Source organism: Ascaphus truei, chromosome 2 (assembly GCF_040206685.1).
Source record: "Ascaphus truei isolate aAscTru1 chromosome 2, aAscTru1.hap1, whole genome shotgun sequence".
NCBI lineage: Eukaryota > Metazoa > Chordata > Amphibia > Anura > Ascaphidae > Ascaphus > Ascaphus truei.
In genome coordinates this window covers 481453512-481480116 of record NC_134484.1, presented here as the reverse complement: position 1 = coordinate 481480116, position 26605 = coordinate 481453512, and the positions used below count along the sequence as shown (strand labels likewise).

The window sequence follows — 26605 nt, the reverse complement described above, 5'->3', positions numbered from 1 at the left end:
AGTATATCACCAGACGTCACTACACACACGGGCACAGAGTATATCACTAGACCTCACTACACACACAGCACAGAGTATATCACTAGACGTCACTACACACACGGGCACAGAGTATATCACCAGACCTCACTATGTACGGTGGGAGATGGGGGTGAGATTGTCACTATGTTTCTCACCAGCCCACAGCCAGCACCACGTGCAGCTCTCACCGCATCTTGCTTGGGAGCCCACCAGGGGTCACTGTTCCATATGAGCTCAGGAGGAGCTGGTTAGAGGCGCTCTGGCCTCCCCTCTTCTCTCTCTATGGTCCCTCTGCTGCAGCCGGATGTCCTGGTGTGTGAGGTTTGATTCCGGCAGGAAACACTGATCCTGAGCACAGACTGTCCCACATCCTGAGGGGGTAATCCAGGTCACTCCCACAGGGAAGGACTGAGAGATCACAGGGGCTCCCCCCACCCTCCATAGGAAGTACTCACACAGTGAGGGGGGGATAAAGTGCACATCTCAGGCACTGAGGGGGGGGGGACACACTGAGGAATAGGCTCTGCAGCCTCTAAGTCCCTTTTCCTGTGTCCCCCTCACATTGCCCACCCCCTGCTGCACAGAGATCTTCAGCCTGTGTTATTGGGTAAGTGCTTTCCTCCTCCTCCCTTCCCCTCCCTTGTGTGACCTGTGCACATTATCCCAGTGCTGTTCTGAGCTTCCTTACACACAGGAGCCTGAGAGGCTGAGCCTCTGATAGTGAGGGGGGGCCTCTGGCACTGGGGGGGTTACTCCTCCTGTATCACAGGGACTGGGAGATAATGGGGGTTATTTTACATTGGGAATTAACATTAGGAATCAGTGAGGATAAGATTGGGAAAGTTATTAAATAGAGTTAGAAAGTAATTAGATTGAGGGAGAATTGGTTGGAGTTTAACTCCATTACCACAGGGGCCAGCATCGTGTGTGTGTGTGTGTGTTATGGGCTATAGCTTCTCTGTGTGAGGCTGACCCGTTTGCCCGGGGACAGTCCTGGTCTGACAGTATGTTCTGATGTCCCAAATATCTGCTGCATTCTCTCATGTCCCAGTTTTAAACAATGTGTCTGGGACACTGGAGGGGGGGAGGTCTGTGCAGAGGAGGGGGGGCGGGGGGGGGGATCTGTGCAGACCTGGAGATGTAGAAGTGATACACAGAGCCCTCTTCCCTCCCCCAATCTGCAGTGCAGAACTACAGCTGAGGGAGATTAGGGTGACCCCAGGCATAGAGGTGGGTGCTGTGCCTGGGTCTCTGTATATGCGCCGCCATATAGAAACCCAAACATGTGGTAGTCTCATGTCTGTAGCATACAAGGGGTTAACCCCTCATTTTCTAAATGGTGCAAATACACAAAGATCACAGAAGCAGTGTACACACCTGCACTTATTAATGCACACACACAACAAGCAGTGTACATACACAGCTATATACCGTACATGCATGTAAACTTTCCCATGTACATACATATGTAGCCCTGGCTAGAATTGGCTATCAGTTTGCCCTCCTCCTGTGCAGTAATTTCTGGTAAGGGTAGGTTACCATGAGTAATCATGGGTTTTCCCCACTCATTGCAGTGCAGTCAGAGAAGGTAGTGTCATCAGGTCTTGTGTACAATTAGAGGCACAGGGGTGGTGCTGACTGGATCTGTATTTAATGCACTGTACTTCCTGATTTAGTCAGTCTGCCTCTACCTTGAGAGAGGCAAAGTCTACCTGTGATCAGTGTGCAGGGCTCTGCATACTGTGTGCCCTCCCCTTGGGGAGCGGTGGGAGACTATTCCTCTTAAACCACCAGGGGATAAGTGAAGAGCTGGGACTGCTTTTAGTGCAAGTAGGCTGGGAGTGAAGTCCAGGGACATCCTGAGGGTGGAAACCCTGAAAGCCGATACCAACTGCTGTGCTGAATACAGGGAGAATAAAGGACCTGGGTTTTACAATACCTCTTGTCTGAGAGTGAAGTCTATTGGGAAGAGAGTGAAGAGATTCTCCTGCAGAAACTTCTCCCCATACACCTGGGGGCTGCACGAGATGGAGGCGCTGCACCTGTGAGTACGATTCGGACAAAACCCCGGAAGCCTGTCCTGTCATCCCTCTTATAACACCCTGCGGGAGACTCAGGGCCCCCTATTACCAGCAGGTCTGCGCCACACTACAAGATGTAACCAGAGTAGTATCATGTAACCATGATAGGCCCAATATGAGATTGAGGGGAATCAGGGTTACACATACATAAACAAACATCTATAGTTATGCAAACATACACCCACTAATATGTACAGTACATGTGATTTGCTATAAATGTGTGCACGTAAAAGAAAGTGTATGTATGTGACGGTGAAGGGGTTAACCAGGCTTATAATAAAGGTCAAGCCCACTTGGTTAACCCTGATCCGTGTGTTAGGGTCTTAGTGTCAGCTCTGGGACCCAGATGTCGAGAATATTACTGCAACTGTATACTAATTTTGGCGACATTAAATAATTATGTGATTTTTGCCTTTACTGGGATGCTGGGATCGGGAGGTTTCTAGGCTGTAAGTTTCAGGGTGGGTTTGGCAGAGAAAGTCTTTGCAGAATGTCTATGCATCAGGGTGCCGGGTTATGGGATACCCCAAGATTTGTATCCGGAGATTGTGTTATCCTCTGATACAGCTAAGTGCATTACACCGCCAACCTCGTACCCTGATAACACTCTTACGACACCGCCAGAGTTCCTGCTGCAGCATCTTCCAGACAAGGTGAATGGGTTAAAATATATCTGCAGGTATCCACGGAGTCCTTAGTATAGCAAGGGGCTCCCCAGTTAGCAGAGGAACCTGCATCCATGCCCAGGTATCCTGAGCCTAGAGTAGGGGTTCAGGAAGGTGCTCACGCTAAGGTTATGAAGCTGAGCAGATTTGCAATGTTTTAAAGGTTAAAGTATTTTTCGAATGTGTGCCAAGAAGGAGGCTAGTGAATGTAGAGAATATTTACACTCACTCCATTCCTGACACCAGAATAAGAACTCAACTTTTAGCACGCAGAAGACAGGACACCACATCTTTTATTAAACGGGAATAGTTTAATAGGTATAGATTTTGCTGACCTGTATATGAGCTGAGGGCTTTCTAAGTCATGGATTCTGGAAGGCGCAGATGGTTACCAGGCTTGGCTCCGCTGTGTCTGTCCAAGGGCCATACTTGAAAAGGCTCAGAGATGCCTAGGTGTTAGGCCAGGTGGGGCCCTGCCATTATTCTGGAACACCCATATCCTGGCCTGACACAAGGCAACCTCACACCCTTTGCCCAAGACCCATACTCTGTGGAGCCTCACACTGTGGGGGGTGAAGGCAGAGAGGAATATTTCACCTGCCCCTGGAAAAGACTCTGGGGTGGGAAACCCTGTCTGATTGTCTCAGATTGGTTGCTCGGGAAATTGCTAAGGTTTTTTAATTGGGCTGCAGGGTTTCTGGGAATGAATACCAGAGGTTTTAAAAACTTTGACGCAGCTCAGATTTGTCAGTTTTCCAAGTTTCTAAGCAAATTCCAAGTGCCACACCAACAGCGGCGAAGTAACAGATGTCCAGGACATTTTGTGAGTAACTACCGGTCAGTGGAAAGTGCTCTAAAAAGGTGATCTGAAGGAATTTCGTTCCGGAAACGGTTTTATTCGTTAGCCCAGCCCCAGTAAGTGTGTTCATCTTGAATTGTGTAACGTGTGTTTGTCTTATATAAGAAATAAATTACCATTTATTTTACCATCTTGTTTTGCTCAATCAAAAGATCCCGGTTAATAAAAGGTGTTGTAGAGTTTGATTACCCGTGACTATGTATATGGGCAGGGTTGCAGACCTGTTTAAGACATGCAAATGAGCATACAGTAATATTTCCATTTGCTATACACTGGCGACACACTTTATTCGAGCTCGGCTAGTCCCACGAATTCGGATATACCCGGGTGTATTGAGGTTTATGACTGTTTTCTGCCCGAGTGCATTGAGGTATTTTCCAGGCAGGGATTGAAGCATTTTATTCCCGCTGGCTGCAATACTGCACAGTATATATATATATATATATATATATATATATATATATATATATATATATATACTGCATTACAATTCATGAATTTATGCCATCTGGTAGACACGCGAAGCATTGCAGCCTATTAAATCCTAATCATTATCATTTAACAGATCAGCCGCCCGTCAGCCAGGCATGAACCCAGGCTGGGAAGGCAAACGCAACGGGGCTTGTCAGAGGTGAGGAGCGGCGCATTCCAGGTATCTGCCAGGTACATACTGGGTATTTGCTCGAATAAAGTGTGTCGGTGCAGTATGCTTTTCTGTGGAGGGTTTTTGTCACTTTTTTTTTACCCACCATCTTGGGGGTTTCCCCTTGTGAAGTAAGTCTCCTATCCTTTTAATGTTTTTATTCTTAAACTGGTCGAAGTGGCTTGGGCTCATCCCTGGTGGGAAATTTGGGTCATCAAAGGGGGGGGGGGGGGTAATCTGGGAGGTAGTTGAAGTCAGTTTACATTTTGTTTTTGTTCAGATGTTCATTGTGAATTTTACAGGTTCTGATTCTTTATGTCCCTGGTCTTTTTTCCCCTATTGTCCAGAGCGATATTGGTAACGGGCAATCCTCTGAGTAGCTTGATTCGGTTGCTACCCAGCAGAACAACATTCCAGGTGACTATTTGGCTTAGTTGTGCTGCATGGAAGTACCGAAGTATATCTGGACCACCATGCCGCCCCTCGATCTGGAGGCCATCAGCACGCACCTAGCCACCCTTGGGCTTTTCCCTTGCCAGATGAATTTAAAGATTTGGTTCTGTAGGGCTCTTAGTTCACCTCTTGGTAAATAAATTGGAAGGGTCTGGAAATAATATAGCAGTGTGGGGAGGATATTCATTTTTATGGAGATTATCCTAATGATCCATGATATCTGAAGCTTGCTGCACTTCAATAGGTCCTTTTTAATGTTGTCAAATAATGTGGTAGTGGGGGAAATAATGGGGTGGTTGTTTTGATAGAGCAATTTGTAGTTTCTAGAGATGTTGACTCTAGATATTTAATATGAGTTGGTCGCCATTTAAACTTGATTTTTTTGTAGATTTTGGATCTTGGGGTGTGGGAGGGACATGTTCAAGGCTTCTGATTTGTCCTTTGTTGATTTTGTATCCTGATAGCCCACCAAATTTCTCTAGTGACTTCAGCAGATTTGGTAGAGAGATCAGTGGGTTGGCTAAGGTTAGGATGACATCATCTGCGAAAAGCGATATATAGTAATTATTGTCACCTATATTTATTCCTTGAATAACTGGGTGCTTTCTGATATTTGAGGCCAGAGGCTCAATTGATAGGGCAAACAGGAGGGGTGATAGGGGGCAACCCTGCCTTGTGCCATTCTTAATATTTATTGTCGTTGGTTTATTACTTGGTATTTTAACCAGGGCAATAGGGGAGTGATAGAGGGCACTGACCCCTTCTAGAAATGGTCCAGAGAAACCAAAGGACTGCATGGTCTTGTCCAGGAATGTCCACTTTATTCTGTCGAACGCCTTCACTGCGTCGAGGCCCAGTAGGATTGCCTTTGTTTTAGTGGAGTGGACATGTTCTATGCTATTGACAATTTTTCTTGTATTGTTCGAAGCCTGTCGGCCTGAGACAAAGCCCACCTGATCTATAAAGGTCCGTGCACTCTTCCGTGACAGAAAGTTCCCACTCCCGCGTCTGGTGTGCACCTGAGCCTTACAAGGCTGAATTAACGGCGAAACGCATTGCTCGAATTGTGTCCAGAGGAGGCTTCCACATGGACTTTTACAGTTGCTGACCAGGACTTTTTCATGTGAGTGTATATTTTTACTATGCTAATAAATGGATTATATTTGAACCTAATATACTCTCCATACATGTGACCTGCTAACGGGGGAGGATTACGTGACGGGGGTGCATGTACAGCACTCTTTGGTTCAAAAAGCCAAGTGTGAGGCTGAACACCAGAAAACCAGGATAAGACCCACCGATTGGACAGATGTTTGGAGGAAAGAAAACATTTAAGGGATCAAATAATTACACATGGCCGTGTAAGTAATGCTATATTATATTACATTTCTATCCCAGTCTGGTTCAGCTAATACCAGTGTGAGTGTATTGACTGTAGTTTACAACCCTTGCACTGAGTATTATGGTGGTCTGGTTATACTCATAGCCATTCTATCATTGAGATCTGCAAGTTGATTCAAATACGTTGATTTGAAGAATTTGTTTATTTATCTTGTGCTCCCCCATGTTTCTTTCGTTCACATATACCTAAGGATCCTGGATAGATCCTTGTGGGGTTGAGCTGCAGAAGCCTACTTTGCATCACGTGCCCCCGTTATTTGGGGTCCACTTGGGAGACATTAAAACGACGGTAATATTTATTACTATCTTACTTTTTTTCTATCTGCCATTGAGGTAGCGCCCAAGTTTTCTTTTATCTAACATCCCCCACTGCATTTGACACTACATTTAGCATTATTTTTACTTTTAGGCCCCTCCGAATATCCTCTAGGTCCTCATTTATGCTAACGATAATGATACAGCTGGTTGGCCATCTTAACTTTTTTAGAGGGGGAGGGGAAGAAGCTCTGCACGGTACCACTGGTATCGGGCTCAAGTCCTGGCCAGGCATTTGTGCCGCGCCGATTATCAACCACCCACCACGGACCCCAGGTCGGCGCTCAGCTGGAGCCCATCTATCAGGGGTATCAAACCTGGTTGTGCGTGTCTGCATCGTTTCATCCGGTGTTGTAGCTGGGGTTGTTGGTTGTGCCGGGAGTCTGTGCTATGCTGCCTCCACTCCTGGCTAGCCTCAGACCGGGCACCTGTCTCTCACCCCTACCTCGGGTCCCTCGCCTTGACCTCGGATGGTCGTGGCCCCCTCCCGCAGATCTGGGCGAGGGGGTCGGGCGCAGGGCATGGAGGAGAGGGGAGGGGGGGAAGCGTCCGGCTCTACAGCAGAGCTCAGAGACCCAGTGCCATCATGGAGGTGAGGGGGGGGGGAAGCATCCGGCTCTCTGGCAGAGCTCAGAGCTTCGGCACCATTGTGGAGGGGAAGGGAGCATCCGGATCTCCAGCAGAGCTCCGGAGCCCTCGCGCTGCTCTCACCCCCCACCTCCCCCCCCCGATCTTCCATGTCCCCCTTGCCACTTCCTCTCCTGGCTCGCTGGCGCTCCTCCGACCGGACACCCAGGTCTCTTCCACCTCTCCTGTCCGCAACCGCCTTGGTCCAGGCCCAGAACGGTTGCGGCCTCCACCCGCAGTTTTTGGCATGGACAAGGTTGTTGGGGTGCGGCGCACGGGGGATCGGGTGCGGGTTATGGAGCTGGGGCATGGAGGGGGACTTGGCACGGAGCACTATGGGGGGGGGGGAGGAGGAAGAAGCATGTCCGGTATAAGAAGCATGTCCGGTATTGATGTCCCCCATGTCTAACCATTCTGAGATGCATGGAGGGACTTCTTGCCGCTCTGGTCTCTGATGTTTGTGCCTTTGACTTGTGCTGTCCGGAGGTGGCATAATCCCGGGATATGTATGAATTTTGGACTTCTCCGGACGAATTGTTTTCTGTTTTTCATGACCATTAGTTTGAATGGGAAGCCCCATCTGTATTTGAATCCCCTCTCTCTCGAAAGGAAGTCAGTGGTTTTAGGTCTCTCTGACTGGTCACTGTTTCTTTAGCAAGATCATGAATATTTGGAGGTTGTTGTTCTTGAAGTGGATGTCCCCTCTTTCTCTGCAGCGTCTGATGAGTCTTTCTTGAGTGGTGTAGTGGTGCATCTTGACGATCACTTCCCTGCATCTCTAGGGCTCTTCTGATCTAGGGCCTAAGGCCCTGTGGGCCCTGTCAATCTCAATCTCTTTTTCTTCCAGCGATGGATCAATGTTTTTAAATAATCTGTTGAGATATGGGTGTAGGCCATTGTGGCGGTGAGAGGGTTAACCAGGCCAATAATAAAGGCATTATGCCCAGTTGGTTAACCCTATACCGTGTTGGGACAGAAGGGGTTAAAATGTATTATCACCCTAATACCATGTTTTCCCCTACACTATCTTTGTTGTCCCTGTTTTGCAGCTCTGAAGCTAGCTGCAGTTATATGTATGTCTATATGCACTGCAAATTGTATTTGAGACACAAGGGGGAGCTTCTAGCGCTGTGCCAAGCGCTGATTGAAGAAGCGTGCCTGCAAGTAAGTGGCTACTTTGAAGAATAGGTATCACTTTCCAAACCGCAGACGTCTAAACCGCAAAGACAATTGGATAAGTAGTTTGCGGTCTATTTGAAGTGCCTTCTTGTCAAAATGTATCCAGCGGTCTCATTATCCACTTAAGGTGAATTGATGGCGTGTGTCTGCGGTTACTGATCAAAGCCATCACGGATACTTTGTATGCCAGCTTGTAACCCAGACCAATTATAGGTCAAACCGCAACCCACATCACAGAGCCCATTCAATTAAGTGGATAACTTGCGCTAGGAATGAGCTAGCACTCTAATTTTTGGAGTGCAGCTAGGTAAAAATAAAACACGACCATACATATAAGTTTTATATTTGTTGCACACACAGAACATACATATAAAAATAAACTATGCCTATGGTGTTTTTTTTTTTTTTCAACTTCAAGATTTTTATTGGGTTTCACAACAGGTACACTATGCCATATTCCATAATAAAACAATTTGAAACCCCCCGAGGTTTACCCTTTTCGCTCTCACAATTAAGGGTAAGATCACTCAAAAGCAGTAAGGGACTTACAACATGCACTCACAGGACTAGACAAACCTGACTCACCTGACCAAAGACTGGACAACAGAGGGAAAAAACCACAAGGAGGGAGAAGGAGGGGGGGTAGGGGGGGAGGGAATGGACTGCCACCGTGTTCTTCGGTAGTGGAAGGTCTGCTTTTGGTCCGTGTTGCGCCCTTCTTTGAGACACCTGGCGACTCCTCCTCTTGGTTCTGGTTTTAATAGTCGAGGGGATCCTACCTGTTACGTGCCTATGTTATAGTATGTTCCGCTCCGTCACCAGAGAACGCACTTGTACTTATTATTGCAAAATTGTGCTGGCATCTACCCCGGGGATGTCGGATTGGGTAAGCCATGGCTCCCACACTTTTAAGAAATTTCGGCCAGAGTCGTTGACCCAGCTAGTCAACTGTTCCATCTGGCAAACTTGCCATAATCTGTTTCGGATTTTGGGGATGACTGGTGGATCTTGCTGTATCCACACTGCTGCGATCTCGCACCTAGTGGCTGTGGCCATATGTGCCACCAATTTGTGTGCCGATTTTGGCAGCCCCCGGGCCCGCCTGCCCAGTAAGAACAGCCACGGGTCCAGGGGAACCTCTAAATCGAGGATACTTTGTGCCCAAGCTCTAATGCTCTCCCAAATCGGGAGTACTTTCGGGCAGGACCACAGCATGTGGACTAGGTCTGCTGATTCCCCGCACTGTTTTGGGCAGAGCGGGGAATACCCGCCGACGAATTTAGACAGGCGTAATGGGGTGTGATACCAGCGCATCATGACTTTATATGCGTTCTCTTTTAACGTTGAGCAGATGGAGCTTTTGGCCGCCGCCTGTAAGATCCACTCCCAGTCTCTGTCCTCTAAAGTCTCCCCTAGGTCTGTCTCCCATTTAGTCATGTAGTTCAGTTTGTCGGCGTCAGGTCCACTTGGACAGATCACTTCCCGGTATAATCTAGAGGTAAGTCCCCGTGTGTCCGTTGCTCTGGAACACAGCTGCTCAAAATTGGTCCTAGCTGGTCTAATTGGAAATTTGTTATAGAATGCTCTTATCTGAAGGTAGCGGAATAGTTCAGTGTTTGGAAGGCCTTTTTCTGATTTGACGTGTTCGAATGTTTTAATATACTGAGGCCCCTTCAGATTCATTAACCGCTTATATCCCGACTGTATCCAAATTTTAAAGTGCCGCTCTCCGGCCATCCCCGGGGCGAAATCTGGGTTATCGAAGAGCGGGGTCATTAAGGAGTGTTTCGTCGTTAACTTATGTTTGAATTTGGAACTCCTCCACACCGCCAGAGAGTTCACCATGGTCCGTAACAACATCCCCGCTGTGTTATCGCATCGTTTTGGCAGCCAAATTAAGTTTTGCAACTCAACTGGAGCACAGCAGGTCTTCTCCAGCGCCACCCATCTCCGCAGGGACGGGTCAAGGTGCCACTGGACAATCTGACCCAATCTTGCTGCTTTGTAATATGCCAACAAGCAAGGTACCGCCAGTCCCCCTCTACTCGTGGGTCTAGTCAGTATGCTCTTAGCAATTCGTGGACTCTTCTTGTGCCATATGAATTTCATGATCTTTGACTGTAAGGCGAGGATGTCTGCCCGCACCAATGGTATTGGTAGGGCCTGGAACAGGTAAAGCACCCTTGGCAGGAGATTCATCTTAATGCTATGGATTCTTCCAAACCAAGAAATTCCAAACCCCGCCCACACTCGCAGATCCTCTCTTAGAGCTTGGAATAATTTGTGTGATAAGACGATGTGTGGTCCCACTTCTGTGGGGGCACCTCCGACCCGTAGGTGCGGGGATGATGATGTGTGGTCCCACTTCTGTGGGGGCACCGCGGACCCGTAGTGAGAACCCTGTATGTAAAAGGATAAATCTTGTATTTATGGGGGGGGGGCACAGGGGGTGGGTAATGTATTTAATAAATATAATGCTGTTTATTGTGGGTCACTGCACTGTTTTTATTGTGGGTACTGGGGTTGGGGGGGGGGTGTTTCCCCATCGGTATGTGGGTAGGCCTCCCTTGTGGGTACTGGGTGAGGGTGGTTAGGCCTCACGGGGTGGGGGGTTAGAGTGGGAGGGTATGTAGGCGTCCCGAGTGGTGGGTGAGGGTGGGTTAACCCCTTCATGACTGTAGCGGTTAATAACCGCTATGGTGATTAAGGGGTTAGGGGACATTACTTTGAAAGTGTTAATTTTTTTCTCTGTTTTACAGCAGCAGCAGCAGCAGCAGCAGCGGAGGTTGCCATGGGTAGTGGGTAGTGTATTTAATGTATGTATTGGTTATCATGCCTTAACCCCTTCATTACCTTAGCGGCTATACGCTATGGTAATGAAGCAGCATTTCTGTATTTTTAATAATATTGAGCAGGAGCAGGGGGTCCCCTGAGTATTAATTTCTGGCTCAGGGAACCCCCTGCTCACTGTACAATATTATTAAAAATACAGAAATGCTGCTTCTTTACCATAGCGCATAGCCGCTAAGGTAAAGAACGAGTGTTTATTTATATATGTGTTTTATTTATACATGTGCAGAGGGTCTCCGGAGCAGAAACCTTTTGGTTTCAGGTCCGGGGACCCCCTGCTCCCCGAGATACAGGCCCCTTTTGGGGGTGCCGGTATCCCTCTGCTTGGTTTAACAGGCCGCGATCACGTGATCGGGCCCTTTAAACGCAGAGGGATACCGGCACCTCATAAAGGGGTCTGTATCTCGGGGAGCAGGGGGTTCCCCGACCTGAAACCAACGCGGTTCAGCTCCGGAGACCCCCTGCACATCTACACTATAAATAAAAATGTATTTCAAATGTATTTATTTATAGTCATTTATTTATTTATTTATTTTGATTTATTTATTTATTTTTTGGCGGCTGCTGTGTGTGTATTTTTTTTATTGTGGGTAGCGGGGGTGGGTGAAGGGGGTATTAGCCCCAACGGTGCTTGTTTAGGGCTTGCGGGGGGGTAGCGGGAGGGCTTAACCCCTTCATGACCGTAGCGGTATTAACTGCTACGGTCGTGAAGGGGTTAAGTGCACCCGCAACCCCCCCGCAAGTCCTAAACTCACATCAAGGGCCAAATACCCCCTTCACCCATCCCCGCTACCCACAATATAGCGGGCACGGTGGGTTAACCCCTTCATTGCCTTAGCGGCTATACGCTATGGTAATGAAGCAGAATTTCTGTACTTTTAATAATATTGAGCAGGAGCAGGGGGCCCCCTGAGTTTTGATTTCTGGCTCAGGGAACCCCCTGCTCACTGTACAATATTATTAAAAATACAGAAATGCTGCTTCTTTACCATAGCGCATAGCCGCTAAGGTAAAGAACGAGTGTTTATTTATATATGTGTTTTATTTATACATGTGCAGAGGGTCTCCGGGGCAGAAACCTTTTGGTTTCAGGTCCGGGGTCCCCCTGCTCCCCGAGATACAGGCCCCTTTTGGGGGTGCCGGTATCCCTCTGCTTGGTTTAACAGGCCGCGATCACGTGATCGGGACCTTTAAACGCAGAGGGATACCGGCACCTCATAAAAGGGGTCTGTATCTCGGGGAGCAGGGGGTTCCCCGACCTGAAACCAACGCGGTTCAGCTCCAGAGACCCCCTGCACATCTACACTATAAATAAAAATGTATTTAAAATAATTTTTAATGTGCCGATGTTTGCACAATTCATTATAGGGGACGGCTTCAAAGAGAACAGCTCGCAAGCGCCCCCATGTGTTTTAACACGGCATTGCAGTATTGCAGCCAGCCGGAATAAAATGCTTCAATCCCTGCCTGGAAAATAACGCAATACACTCCGGCAGAAAACGATCACAAACCTCAATACACCCGAGTATACCCAAATTCGCGGGACTAGCCGAGCGAGAATAAAGTGTGTCGCCACTGTACACTATCTTTATTGTCCCTGTTTTGCAACTCTGAAGCTATCTGCAGTTATATGTATGTCTATATGCACTGTGCAAATTGTATTTGAGACACAAGGGGGAGCTTCTAGCGCTGTGCCAAGCGCTGATTGAAGAAGTGTGCCTGCGAGAAAGTGGCTGCTTTGAAGAATAGGTATCACTTTCCAAGCCGCAGACGTCTAAACCGCAAAGTCAATTGGATAAGTAGTTTGCGGTCTATTTGAAGTGCCTTCTTGTCAAAATGTATCCAGCGGTCTCATTATCCACTTAAGGTGAATTTATGGCGTGTGTCTGCGGTTTCTGATCAAAGTCAGCATGGATACTTTGTATGCCAGCTTGTAACCCAGACCAATTATAGGTCAAACCGCAACCCACATCACAGAGCACATTCAATTAAGTGGATAACTTGCGCTAGGAATGAGCTAGCACTCTAATTTTTGGAGTGCAGCTAGGTAAAAAGAAAACATGATCATGCATATAAGTTTTATATTTGTTGCGCACACAGAACATACATATAAAAATAAACTGTATGCCTATGGTGTTTTTAATGTAAATGCGGGAACACTTCCCTGCCGGTCGGCAATGAAACCATTAACATGCCCATATGTTATGGATGAATGAACTGAGGAATTTTTCATCTCTGTATTCCAAAGGGCACCCTGCTAGGTTGGTGCCCCAGTGTCTAGAGAAGTCCGGAGTTGAAAAGCCTCAGAGACCCTAGGTGTTAGGGTGGCCGGATTATTCCCAAGTATCAGATACCGGTGCGAGGTATGGGCACTTCACACTTGGTAGCCAAACCACAGACTTGCTGTCACCAGCTAAGAGGTTGGGCCCAGTATGCTAAGCAGCTCAGGTGTCAGGTTAGCACATGCTCTTAGCAGACTGGGAAGAAACTACTGCCCGTTCTAGGAACTCCTGGCAAGTCTGGGATTGGTGGGAAAAGTTAATCCCACGAGGGGATTGGCTGTATATGTTAGGAATAGGACCCTTAACCCTATAAAGATGCCTGCAGCGCAATCCCAGTGAGATTCATCCGAGATTCAACAAGAAAAGTCCAAGTTACAGCGTCAGCAGTTCCGGAGTGTGAGGGGTTAATTACATCATAACCAAGGATCATACCCCTCTTCCAGAATTCATTTGAGCTAAGGATTCCTGAACGAATCCTGTAAGGACATTACAAAAGCTTTCCTTTTGGTGGAGATATAGGGGTGGCAAGTTGCGCCTGGTCTACCATAAGGATTGTTTCCGGGATATTCTTGATTCTACCGTTCTGTCTCTTCTCCCTATTTTCTTGGGCTTCTGTGAGGAGTTTGAACTATGAAATCAGTTTCAGAATTTCGTCATCTGTTTGTGCTTGCAGCTCGAGGGAGTCCTCAATTTTGGACCCTATTTCTGTGGTCCACTGGCTCAAAACGGCAATTTCTTCTTTTCTGATTTGAAACGATTGTGTTATCTTTTTAGAGAGCCCCTTGATGAACCCTCTGCAAGAGACCCTCTTGTTAACTCGCCGCCGTCCCCAGCCTGATCTTCCTGCTCACATGCTTTATCTGCTCCCCGATCTACTCCCTCATTTTCGGCTGTACGCTGAGAGCCTCCAAAGAAGCACGTACGTTCCTTTGCTGTGGATTTTTTATACTTTACTGACATCTTGGTTTGGTTCTGGGGTTTTGTGATGCTTCTTGTGCCTTTTTTGTTGTGGAAAACTTGTATTATTATTTATTATTATTATTATTCTTGTGAGAGTCCCAGGAGCTACCTCGATTGGCTTCCATCCCTGGTGACGTCCAAGTGGTGAGTCCCCCACGTGTCTCTTAGGCCGCGCTTATAGTGCCGTCGATGGCGACACGACGGGTGACGTCAGCCGTCGCCACAGGTCAAAGTTATATTTCGCTGGACAGCGGCGGTGCGGGTTTCCGGGAATTTGATTGGTTCAAGGGCCGTCACATGAGGCGACAGCCCTTGAAAAATCAATTTGTGCTGACTACCAGTTTTCGCGACGGCACTCCATCACATTGTCGCCGTCGCGCTTACTATAAGTGCACGCGGCGGCGGCGGCAATGCATTTGTTTTCGGCGACGTCGCCAGCACTAAGTGCGGCCTTAGTTTTGTAATCTCTCTTTGACCTCCAATGGCTTCAGAGCTTGTTCCATTTTATTTTTGAAATATTCGGCTTGATCCTGCAATTTGTCTACTTAGAGCAAGCACAGGAAAGAGGTGGAAGCTCTGAGTTTGCATCAATGCCTCCTTCATCATATTTTGCAACTCTGACGATTTCGTGGCAGCAGCTTCAATTTTCCACACCTCTTTCTCCTGGGCGTACTGACTTTTGGGGATGGAGCAGTCTCTCTGTTTAAATAAAATAAGCATTTGTAAAGCCAGTAACTGTGATAAGCCATGCCCAGAATATGGGAATAGATTGCCACACTGACAATGAATGGGCAACCTAAATAAAAAACACAAAAAATACAATACATTACAATGAAATCAAAACAAACATTTGCCTAAATATGCATTGCTTGTCACTGATTATCTATACCCATAATGGGGCATAGATAAGCAAATTGGCAGTTAATGGGCATCCTAAAAAAATACATAATTAAATATCATACAACCAATGTGTTTGTTACCTTTGCTGTATTCACCCTCCAAATCCTTCTCCGTCAGCAACTCTTGACCCACGATGCAGAGTAATAGTCGTGTATAGAGGAGAACTATCCCAGGCCTAGACTGAGGGCATAGGGAATTGCTGTTGGTATGTACGTACTAACTCACTTTGAATGCCATCTTACGCAAATTTATATAATTTCACATAACTCTGCTTCGAAAAAAATAATATATATATATATTGCAGCAAGGGATTCTGGGAAATGACATGCAAATGAGCACACAGTGCCACCTTTTTGTCAAGTCCATTATTACATGGAAAACCCTTAAGCCAATGCTTGCTGCTTTAAACACAGCTTTTAAACATAGCCTGAGATGCGATGAAAAGCCAATAAACCCACTCACAGACAGACTGTCTTATTGTGTTTACAATACTTGTATTATACGTGTAGATACGTTCCACAGATATAACACAGAGAATAGTGCTTTTGATTCAGTATCAGTATATAACTATTCCCGGAAATTATCTGGGTCGGGAAGCAGTGATCCCGTCATAATAGGACGGGCTTGTAAGGGTGTGAGCAGGTCAGAAGTCTGTGTCCTGCCTTCAGATGGGCAGAGCCTATTCCCTCATGTCATGTGCTGACATTGAGAGACCAGGGGAAAATAAATAATCAGTGAGTAAAATGTCAGTGTTTCCCAGGCATTCCTTTATATAAGCATGTCCTGCCAGGTACAAATGTGCTGAATGTGAGAAACTGGAAGTGATCGAGGAACAAATTAATGAGGGTGTGAGGGATCAATCCCCCCTATTTATTATGGTGGGGTAAGGTGAGGGGAAGTTACTGCACGGGTTCCTCTGCATTACCCAATTCTCACAGTATGAAATAGGAAAGTGAGACTGTCAGTATGGAGCAGAACTGCTGGACCTGAGAGAGTATCGGGAGCATTTATCAAAGTCTCACTCATGTACGGTATCTGCTTTTTACTCATACTATGGAACTGTACAGTATGTTACTATGTTACACTATGAGAACTTTACTGGTCTTTTGGCTACTAATCTCCGACTCTCTTTATACTTTTCTACATGGTTATGTTGGGACACAATCCTGAGCCATTAAAGTTTTGCAGTGTTTGAAATGAAGTTCCTGTTTGCGAATGGACCATATGTGTTTTTTGGTGTGCCTGTCTTCTCCGACTCCTTTGGGGTTAATGATTTCGGTTTGAAAGAGCTGATACTAAATGCTGTATATTTGTCCCCAAAAAACTGATCATTCCAATTCTGTTTTATATACAGGCATATTCTAAAATCCAACACATATAGATTAACCTCCAGAGGACTACTGCCCACTGCCAGCACCTCCAGAGGACCACTGCCCACTGCTAGCACCTACAGAGGACCACTGCCAGCCCCTCCAGAGCAGCACTGCTCACTGCCAGCACCTCAAGAGAAGCACTGCCCACTGCCAGCACCTCCAGAGCAGCACTGCCCACTGCCAGCACCTCCCAGAGGACCACTGCCCACTCCCAGCATGGATCCACGCTTGTTAAGTGAGTAGACGAGATATTTTGGTGTCTTTGAAATCTGCAAGGAGTGAATTTCTGATTATTTGGCAGGTATGTGAGTCAAACACCCAAACTAATCTTGTTTTCTTACAGCAGGTAAGAAGATAATATATCTTCACCTCTGTTATTTTCTGCCAGAAGGGCTAGTAATACATTTCTTTACAAGAGGTATTATATTATACCAATATCAGAGGAGGTGAAATCACAAGAAGCGCCCCCACTCCCAGCCTTTACATGATGGATTTTCCTTTTCTTGTTGCCAGGTTTCCCAGTGGTTGTACTGGAGAGGTTTGAGATTAAATCAGAGAAAGAAGAGACAGACATAGAGGAACATCTGACCCCAATAAAGGAAGAAATAGACGCAGTTCATGTTTGTGGTAAGTACCCTTACATCCTCACTTGTCTTTATTCAGTATGTTTAAAAAATGGACTGAAATATCTACAATATTTTGGGAAATAATATTAAAGCGTGCATACAATTATAAGATACCTGTTCTAATGAAAAAAATCATTTGTCTAAGATTATATTGGGAATATTATTGTTATTGAGGTTTGAACATTGGTAGCTTCAAAATGTTTTCAGCACTTGGGGGTAAAAACTTCTTCAGCACTCAAAGGCTTACTAACAAAGTAAAATCAATCACTTCACCCCTCCCCCATAGGAATCAGTATGTAGTATTTCTGTATACTGATATCACAAGAAGAGCCCCCACTCCCAGCTATACATGATGGATTTCCCTTATTGCCAGGTTTCCCTGTGATTGTACCGGAGAGGTTAGAGATTAAGTCGGAGAAAGAAGAACCGAAACCAGAGGAACATCTGACCCCAATAAAGAGTGAAACTGTTTCATTTCCTGTCTCTGGTGAGTGCCTTTTCACCTTTGTCTGCACAAAGGGATGTTATCTGGTTACAAGGCGCATGGTCACATTTAGGGAATATTCATGGTTCATTGCCTCTCATAGGAAGTCCCCAGGCCTGCTGGGTGTTCTGGGACAAGCCACATGCAGCAGAGTTAGAAGTGCAATATGGCTCTCAAACACGTATAAAGGTTGGACATGCAGAGTTATGGGTATCTGACCATCAATAGATATGATAAAACGTATTTGGGAAAACAAATTCAAGGGACCCTTCCCTAACTAACCTGGTTCCCCAGCTTAAACAATACCCTCTCATTTAGGGTCATTGGATACGCAATAATAGCCACAGTCTTTAGACATAGCTTAACTGATAGATGGGGATAGCGTCCCAAGTGTCCAGGCAATTCTTCCGGACAGTGAAAGTCATGATGGGTGCGTCCTCACCGACTGGATAGACATATTACACATTTTTTCCTCCATTTTTGCACTTTCAGGTGTATTCTTCACCCTGACCTCTGGAGGTGCTATTGCGTCAATACTTTTCACACTTTTCCCTGTGTATGCTGTATGCAGAACTGTTACTCACAGAGTCTGTACTTTACTTCGGCTGGGCGGACATTTTAAACCCCCACATTTATTTGCAAACCCACAGACTTTTTAGTGTCTACCCACATTCTCCACCATAAGTGACAAACGCCACCCTTGCGTAATGCTGACGTCTGTCTGGGCTCTTACCGACACAGTCTTCTAGGGTTTATTTAGAAAAAACACAAGAATAAGAGGTAGCAGTATAGTGCATAACTCAGACTTGTGCCTGTTTTATTTCGTCCCAGTAAGGGACTGCAGATTCAATATATACATGGTGGAGGCACTCAGCCATTAACCTTCAGCGGTTTACTCATATTAGTGTCTTAACTCTATGCCCAGGACATAATTGAAATGAGAGGTAACTCTCAATGTATTACTTCCTGGTAAAATATTTTATAAATAATAAATAAGTGACACTAAACATTTTAAACACCGTCACTTTAAGAAACAAAATAAACCATAAAAGTAACACCTATCCCTTTTTAGGGATCTAACTATAAAGTAGTATTAGCCTCTCTAACGGTTGTTGGACCAACTAAAATGGTTCCCCAGCTTAAACAATACCCTCTCATTTAGGGTCACTAGATACACAATAATATCCAGTCTTTATAGACATAGCTTAACTGATAGATGGGGACAGTGTCCCAAGAGTTATGGGTATCTGACCATCAATAGATGCGATTTAACGCATTTGGGAAAACAAATTCAAGGGACCCTTCCCTAACTAACCTGGTTCTCCAGCTTAAACAATATCCTCTCATTTAGGGTCATTAGATACGCAATAATAGCCACAGTCTTTAGACATAGCTTAACTGATAGATGGGGACAGTGTCCCAAGAGTCCAGGCAATTCTTCTGGACAGTGAAGGTCATGATGGGGGCGTCCTCGCCGACTGGATACAGGGGAGCAGCTTGCCCCCAGCCTCCAGGCTCTAGGAGAGAAATTGAAGCAGCAAACCTAGCTGCCATAAATACCTGTTCCTTAATTAGGATAGCAGGTGAGGGAGGACTAGATGATTAAACTGACGAGTTTTCATTCCTCTGTAGGCAGTCTGTGGGACGATAGTTGTGGTGCGTATACGCCGATAATTTTCTCTTTCCCTTCTTCCTTGGATAAGAGCTTTGCAGTGCTTCTGAATTATTTGAAAGCTTTTCTCCATTTTCAATACGTTTAGTCCACTTGTGAGAGAATCCATTCCTTGCGTACATCTCGCAATTCTGCTCTCACAGCCTCCATTTCTTCCTGGCGCTGGCTCTGTGTGCATGAACACATCCCTCATTACATTTAGGAACTCTGCCTTCATTACGTCTAGGGCCTCTACAAATCCCGTTGCTAGGGCCCCATCAGCTTGTCTTTCCCAGGTTTCTTTCTCCTGGTCATCCTGACTGTTGGGAATGGTGCAGTGTCTCTGCTCCTCTAGCTCTTGCTTCAGTTTCTGGACCTTCTGGTGCTCCCTCTCATATTGCTCTGTGGGGACACACTGGGTACTCAGACGCTCATTCCTGAAAGGACACCACTTTGTGTGGTCAGACACATTACACATTAAACATGTTTTTTCCTCCATTTTTGCACTTTCAGGTGTGTTCTTCACCCTGACCTCTGGAGGTGCTATTGCGTCAATACTGTTCACATTTTCCCCTGTGTATGCTGTATGCAGAACTGGTAATCATACACAGTAGGACAGACTTTACTCACAGAGTCTATACTTTACTTCGGCTGGGCGGCCATTTTAAATCCCCGCATTTATTTGCAAACCCACAGACTTTTTAGTGTCGACCCACATTCTCCACCATAAGTGACAAACGCCACCCTTGCTTAGCGCTTACATCTGTCTGGGCTCTTACCGACACAGTATTCTAGGGTTTATTTAGAAAAAACACAAATAAGAGGTAGCAGTATAGTGCGTAACTCAGACTTCTGCCTATTTTATTTCGTCCCAGTAGGGGACTGCAGATTCAATAGATACATTTTGGAGGCACTTAGCCATTAACCTTCAGCGGTTTACTCATATTAGTGTCATAACTCTATGCCCAGGACATAGTTGAAAATGAGAGGTAACTCTCAATGTATTACTTCCTGGTAAAATGTTTTATAAATAATAAATAAGTGACACTAAACATTTCAAACACCGTCACTTTAAGAAACAAAAGAAACCATAAAAGTAACACCTGTCCCTTTTTAAGGATCTAACTATACAGGAATACCCCGGTTTAAGGACACTCACTTTAAGTACATTCGCGAGTAAGGACATATCGCCCAATAGGCAAACGGCAGCTCACGCATGTGCCTGTCAGCACGTCCTGAACAGCAATACTGGCTCCCTACCTGTACCAAAGCTGTGCGCAAGCGGGGAGACTATAGAGCCTGTTACAAATGCATTATATACATCTGTTATGCATGTATATGACAATTGCAGTACAGTACATGCATTGATAAGTGTGAAAAAGGGAGTGCTTCACTTTAAGTACATTTTCGCTTTACATACATGCTCCGGTCCCATTGCGTACGTTAATGCGGGGTATGCCTGTACAGTAGTATCAGCCTCTTTAACGGTTGTTGGGCCAACTAACCTGGTTCCCCAGCTTAAACAATACCCTCTCATTTAGGGTCACTATATACACAATACTATCCAGTCTTTAGACATAGCTTAACTGATAGATGGGGACAGCGTCCCAAGAGTCCAGGCAATTCTTCCGGACAGTGAAAGTGATGATGGGGGCGTCCTCCCCGAACTGGATACAGGGGAGCAGCGTGCCCCCAGCCTCCAGGCTCTAGAAGAGAGAATGAAGCAGCACGACTAGCTGCCATATATACCTGTCTCTGTAATTAGAAGAGCAGGTGAGGGAGAACTAGACCCATTGTAAACTGTGGCCTGGACTTTCCATCCACCAGCCTGAGTAAATGTAAAGCTGTGGAATGGATCCTTTTGCACTATTCCTGCACTTTCTGACCTAAATCGGGCAGAAAGCTGCCTAATATCCTTGGACTAAGTCACAGTATTTATCACGTTCTTCACTTTATTAAGTTAAGATTATTTAGCACATTTATTGTCATCACCTCCTTCTTGGAGCATCTTTGTTTTCTATCACATGACCACCAGCAGGTAAGAAGATAATATATCTCCAACTCTTTGTCATTTTCTGCCATAAGGGCTAGTAATACATTTCTTTACAAGAGGTATTATATTATACCAATATCAGAGGAGGTGAAATCACAAGAAGCGCCCCCACTCCCATCTTTACATGTTGGATTTTCCTTTTCTTATTGCCAGGTTTCCCAGTGGTTGTGCTGGAGAGTTTAGAGATTAAGTCAGAGAAGAAAGAGCCGAACAAGGAACATCTGACCCCAATAAAGGAAGAAATAGATGCTTTTCCTGTTTGTGGTAAGTACGCTTACATCCTCACTTGTCTGTATTCAGTATGTTTAAAAAATGGACTGAAATGTGTACAATATTTTGGGAAATAATATTGAAGTGTGCATACAATTATAAGATACCTGTCCTAATGAAAAAAATCATTTGTCTAAGGTTATATTGGGAATATTATTGTTATTGAGGTTTGAACATTGGTAGCTTCAAAATGTTTTCACCACTCGGGGTAAAAACTTCTTCAGCACTCAAAGGGTTACTAACAAAGTAAAATCAATCACTTCACCCCTCCCCCATAGGGATCAGTATAGAGTATTTCTGTATACTGATATCACAAGAAGCGCCCCCACTCCCAGCTTTACATGATGGATTTTCCTTTTCTTATTGCCAGGTTTCCCTGTGATTGTACCGGAGAGGTTAGAGATTAAGTCGGAGAAAGAAGAACCGAAACCAAAGGAACATCTGACCACACTAAAGAGTGAAACTGTTCCATTTCCTGTCTCTGGTGAGTACCTTTTCACCTTTGTCTGCACAAAGGGATGTTATCTTGTTTCAAGGAGCATGGTTACATTTAGTGAATATTCATGATTAATTGCCTCTCATAGGAAGTCCCCAGGCCTGCTGGGTGTTCTGGGACAAGCCACATGCAGCAGAGTTAGAAGTGCAATATGGCTCTCAAACACGTATAAAGGTTGGAAATGGAATGAGTTATGGGTATATGACCACCAATAGATACAATGAAATGTATTTGGGAAAACAAATTCAAGGGACCCTTCCCTAACAAACCTGGTTCCCCAGTTTAAACAACACCCTCTCATTTAGGGTAATTGGATACGCAATAATAGCCACAGTCTTTAGACATAGCTTAACTGATAGATGGGGACAGCGTACCAAGAGTCCAGGCAATTCTTCCGGACAGTGAAAGTGATGGTGGGGCGTCCTCCCCGAACTGGATACATAGGAGCAGCTTGCCCCCAACCTCCAGGCTCTAGAAGAGAGAATGAAGCAGCACGGCTAGCTGCCATAAATACCTGTTTCTGTAATTAGGAGAGCAGGTGAGTGAGAACGAGATGATTAAACTGACGAGTTTTCATCCCTTTATAGGCAGCCTGTAGGACGATAGTTGCGTCGCGTATACGCCGATAATTTTCTCTTTCCCTTCTTCCTTGGATAAGAGCTTTGCAGTGCTTCTGAATAATTTGAATGCTTTTCTCCCTTTTCAATACGTTTAGTCCACTTGTGAGAGAATCCTGTTCCTTGCGTACATCTCGCAGTTCTGCTCTCAGAGCCTCCATCTCTTCCTGGCGCTGACTCTGTGTTCATGAACGCATCCCTCATTACGTTTAGGAACTCTGCCTTCATTACGTCTACAAATCCCATTGCTAGGGTCCCCATCAGCTTGCCTTTCCCAGGTTTCTTTCTCCTGGTCATCCTGACTGTTGGGAATGGAGCAGCGTCTCTGCTCCTCCAGCTCTTTCTTCAGATTCTGGACCTTCTCGTGCTCCCTCTCATACTGCTCTGCGGGGACACACTGGGTACTCAGACGCTCATTCCTGAAAGGACACCACTTTGTGTGGTCAGACACATTACACATTAAACACATTTTTCCTCCATTTTTGCACTTTCAGGTGTATTCTTCACCCTGACCTCTGGAGGTGCTATTGCGTCAATACTTTTCACACTTTTCACATGTAGTCATGCTCAGTAGGACAGACTTTACTCTCAGAGTCTGTACTTTACTTCGGCTGGGCGGCCATTTTAAACCCCCACATTTATTTGCAGACACACATGCTCCACTATAAGTGACAAACGCCACACTTGCGTAGCGTTGACGTTTGTCTTACCGACACAGTTTTCTTGGGTTTATTTAGAAAAACACAAGAATAAGAGGTAGCAGTATAGTGCGTACAGTAACTCAGACTTCTGCCTGTTTTATTTCGTCCCAGTAAGAGACTGCAGATTCAATAGATACATGTTGGAGGCACTCGGCCATTAACCTTCAGCGGTTTACTCATATCAGTGTCTTAACTCTATGCCCAGGACATAGTTGAAAACGAGAGGTAACTCTCAATGCATTACTTCCTGGTAAAATGTTTTATAAATAAATAATAGAGGAGGCTGACATGAATGCCAAACTCTGTACTCATGCTGAGTTACTGTCTTATGCTTCGACTGGTTCTAGGCAGGGGGGTTTCAATCAAGGAGACGAGGGAACTCCCGAAGTGTCCAATCCGCTGTTTATTACTTTATTACTTTATTTTAGTTTATTAGTTTATTACTGTTTATTATTTATAGATCAAATCCGCTCCATCATCCAGAAACATTGGGAAGTGCTCACCTTGGAGGAAGACCTTAGAGCCAATTGAACCAGGACCAAAAATTGCATTTAGAAAGGCTAAATCCTTGGCAAACTATCTTTCGCCTAGTTTATTTACCTCCAGGTCAGACCGTGTTCATGAATCAAATTTAATACATGGTTTTTTTTTTTCTTCAAATATGGTAAATTTTGTATTTGTTGCTATGCCAATCCTATCAAATCTATTGATATTGTACACAGTAAGAAGGTAGGTAATTGAGTAACGCCAACCCACACCCACAGCCACGCGGGCACGCCTAGAATGTAGATTGGTCATGCAAGCCAGGTGAGGAGTATAGATGTGAGAGTAGTAGAGGGTACTTGCCAGGCCAGGATTGGACAGTAGCGGATTGTCGGGGTGCGTAGCCAGGTTCAGGATTGGAGAGTAGCGGATCGTCGGGGTGCGTAGACAGGTTCGGGATTGGAGAGTAGCGGAGTCCAAGGTACGTAGCAGGGTCAGGCAGCGGCAGCGGCAGGATCAAGAGACAAGGCAAGGCAGGAGATACAGGAACTAAATGCAGCAAGGCACGGCGTCACACAAGACTAAGCTCAGCAATGTGTGTCTGGAGCAAGAGGGTATATAATGGGAGATCCTCCAATGTAGAGCCAGGGCGGAACTAAGAAACCGAATCCTATAGGCTGCTGGTGCACACGTGTTCCCTATGATGCAGCCGAATCAGGAACAGAGGCGGGACCGAGCGCGCACCGACCCGCGCGCGTCACTGAGGTCAGGGGGCAGAGACTGGAGCGCAAGTCACTCTCACGCCGGTCCTATCCGTCACCGGCGCGGGGGCTGAGACTGGGGAGTGGTCAGAGGGGAGGCTGGATGAGCGCACCCGCCGCGCAAGATCCGCGCTCGTAACAGGGATTGAAACTGCGCCTCCTGGGTGTCCGTTGCGGCAGGAACTTTCAGGTGAGGAGACGGTCTCCAGCTGCCAAGATGGCGAATCCTCACAAGGGGATTGAATCTACTGTATACCTGTTCCTGCACGAGGGGATTGACTCTATACCTGTTCCTACACGAGGGGATTGAATCTATACCTGTTCCTACACGAGGGGATTGAATCTATACCTGTTCCTACACGAGGGGATTGAATCTATACCTGTCCCTACACGAGGGGATTGAATCTATACCTGTTCCTACACAAGGGGATTGAATCTATACCTGTTCCTACACAAGGGGATTGAATCTATACCTGTCCCTACACGAGGGGATTGAATCTATACCTGTTCCTACACGAGGGGATTGAATCTATACCTGTTCCTACACGAGGGGATTGAATCTATACCTGTTCCTACACAAGGGGATTGAATCTATACCTGTTCCTACACGAGGGGATTGAATCTATACCTGTTCCTACACGAGGGGGTGATAGAATTAAACAGCTTAATCAGCGTGACATGTTTTGGACCCACTCACTTAATACTCTATCCCCTTTTGGGATTAATACAGAATGGGACCTAAAACATTTTCTCTAAGCTATATTATTCCTTTGCCCATTCTCGGGTTATATAATACTGTGTGTTTCATATACATTTGTTTCTATCATTGAGATACATATGTGTCTCTCTCTAGTCACATTTGATGAGTAGTATTGTATCCTTACTGTGGCAATTTTCTCAGTGTGGTTTATTTATTTACATCTTATTCATTATGTATATTCCCCTTATCAAGATTCAAATTGTTCTTTGCCTTGGTAGTTGAGTTCACATTTATTATATGTATATTATTACATGATTATATTATTATATATATTGTGTTACAGTTAATTTAATTAATCTGAGATAATGTTATTCCCACCACATCCTATCCACTTTTAAATTTGATGCTTTTTCATTGAATTGCTATTGTCCTTATGAGTCTATTTAAGTTTTTTGTTATTGTATTGTTTATTGTGTCCTTTTGCTGGATTTCTCCCCCACGGTTATACTGCCTTCTTTCCGTGGTTACATTTGTCCCGGACTGTTTTGTTCACATGGTACTTTTTTTTACCTGGGATACAGGTAGGCAGTGTTTCCGGCGGGGAGTGCCTATAACGTGACACTCTCTAGACTCAGGAAACCACTCTTTGATAAAGCGCCCATGGTGAGAAACACTTTGGTGGTTTCTCTTTTAACTTGGGCTGTCTCTCAATAACTCTTTTATTTTTTCTACTTTTGCCTCCAGTTCTTCTTTTCTGCAGTGCTCCTTGTTTTTTTCTTTGTTTTGAATGCGAGAGGAGAAGGAAAGAGAGGAGTCAAAAATTACACCAAGGCTGCGTGCTTGGAAAATGATATGAATAGTATGTTTGACTGACAAAATATGACACAAAATGGAGCAGTTTAGTTTATGTGGGTCTTATGGCAGAAGATTACATGGGCAGTGTAGTCACTGCATCACTTAGATTGTAAGCTCTCCAGGGCAGGGATTTCCGTTCCTATGGTCTGATTTTGTTTGTTGCACTTATTGTATTATAATTCCCTGTACTGTATTGTTTCTGCTGTAAAGCACTGAGTACACTGCGGGCCTTATATAAATAAAGACATACATACATGGGCATCTACATTATCTTTACACTTTAGGTTGCTGCCTGGTTT

At 45.4% G+C, this 26605-nt stretch overlaps 1 protein-coding gene across 8 annotated transcripts in view; it reads left to right on the top strand.

Annotated features, from left to right (window-relative positions):
* The first annotated feature begins 363 nt into the window (after window positions 1–363).
* The window catches only part of LOC142488020 (uncharacterized), a 43499-nt gene continuing 17257 nt past the window's right edge, over window positions 364–26605 (top strand). Inside the window, exons 1-8 of one of the 8 annotated variants that reach the window (XM_075588360.1) lie at window positions 364–628; window positions 4617–4686; window positions 5651–5845; window positions 16591–16844; window positions 17123–17236; window positions 17609–17722; window positions 21577–21687; window positions 22064–22177. In XM_075588360.1, the coding sequence (XP_075444475.1) occupies window positions 5844–5845; window positions 16591–16844; window positions 17123–17236; window positions 17609–17722; window positions 21577–21687; window positions 22064–22177 (709 nt within the window). In that variant the 5' untranslated portion in view covers window positions 364–628; window positions 4617–4686; window positions 5651–5843. Of the gene's footprint in view, window positions 629–1160; window positions 2066–4139; window positions 6084–6314; window positions 6413–16590; window positions 16845–17122; window positions 17237–17608; window positions 17723–21576; window positions 21688–22063; window positions 22178–26605 lie in introns of those variants that run through there. The other 7 variants (XM_075588364.1, XM_075588363.1, XM_075588361.1 and 4 more) reach the window with 7 other exon arrangements.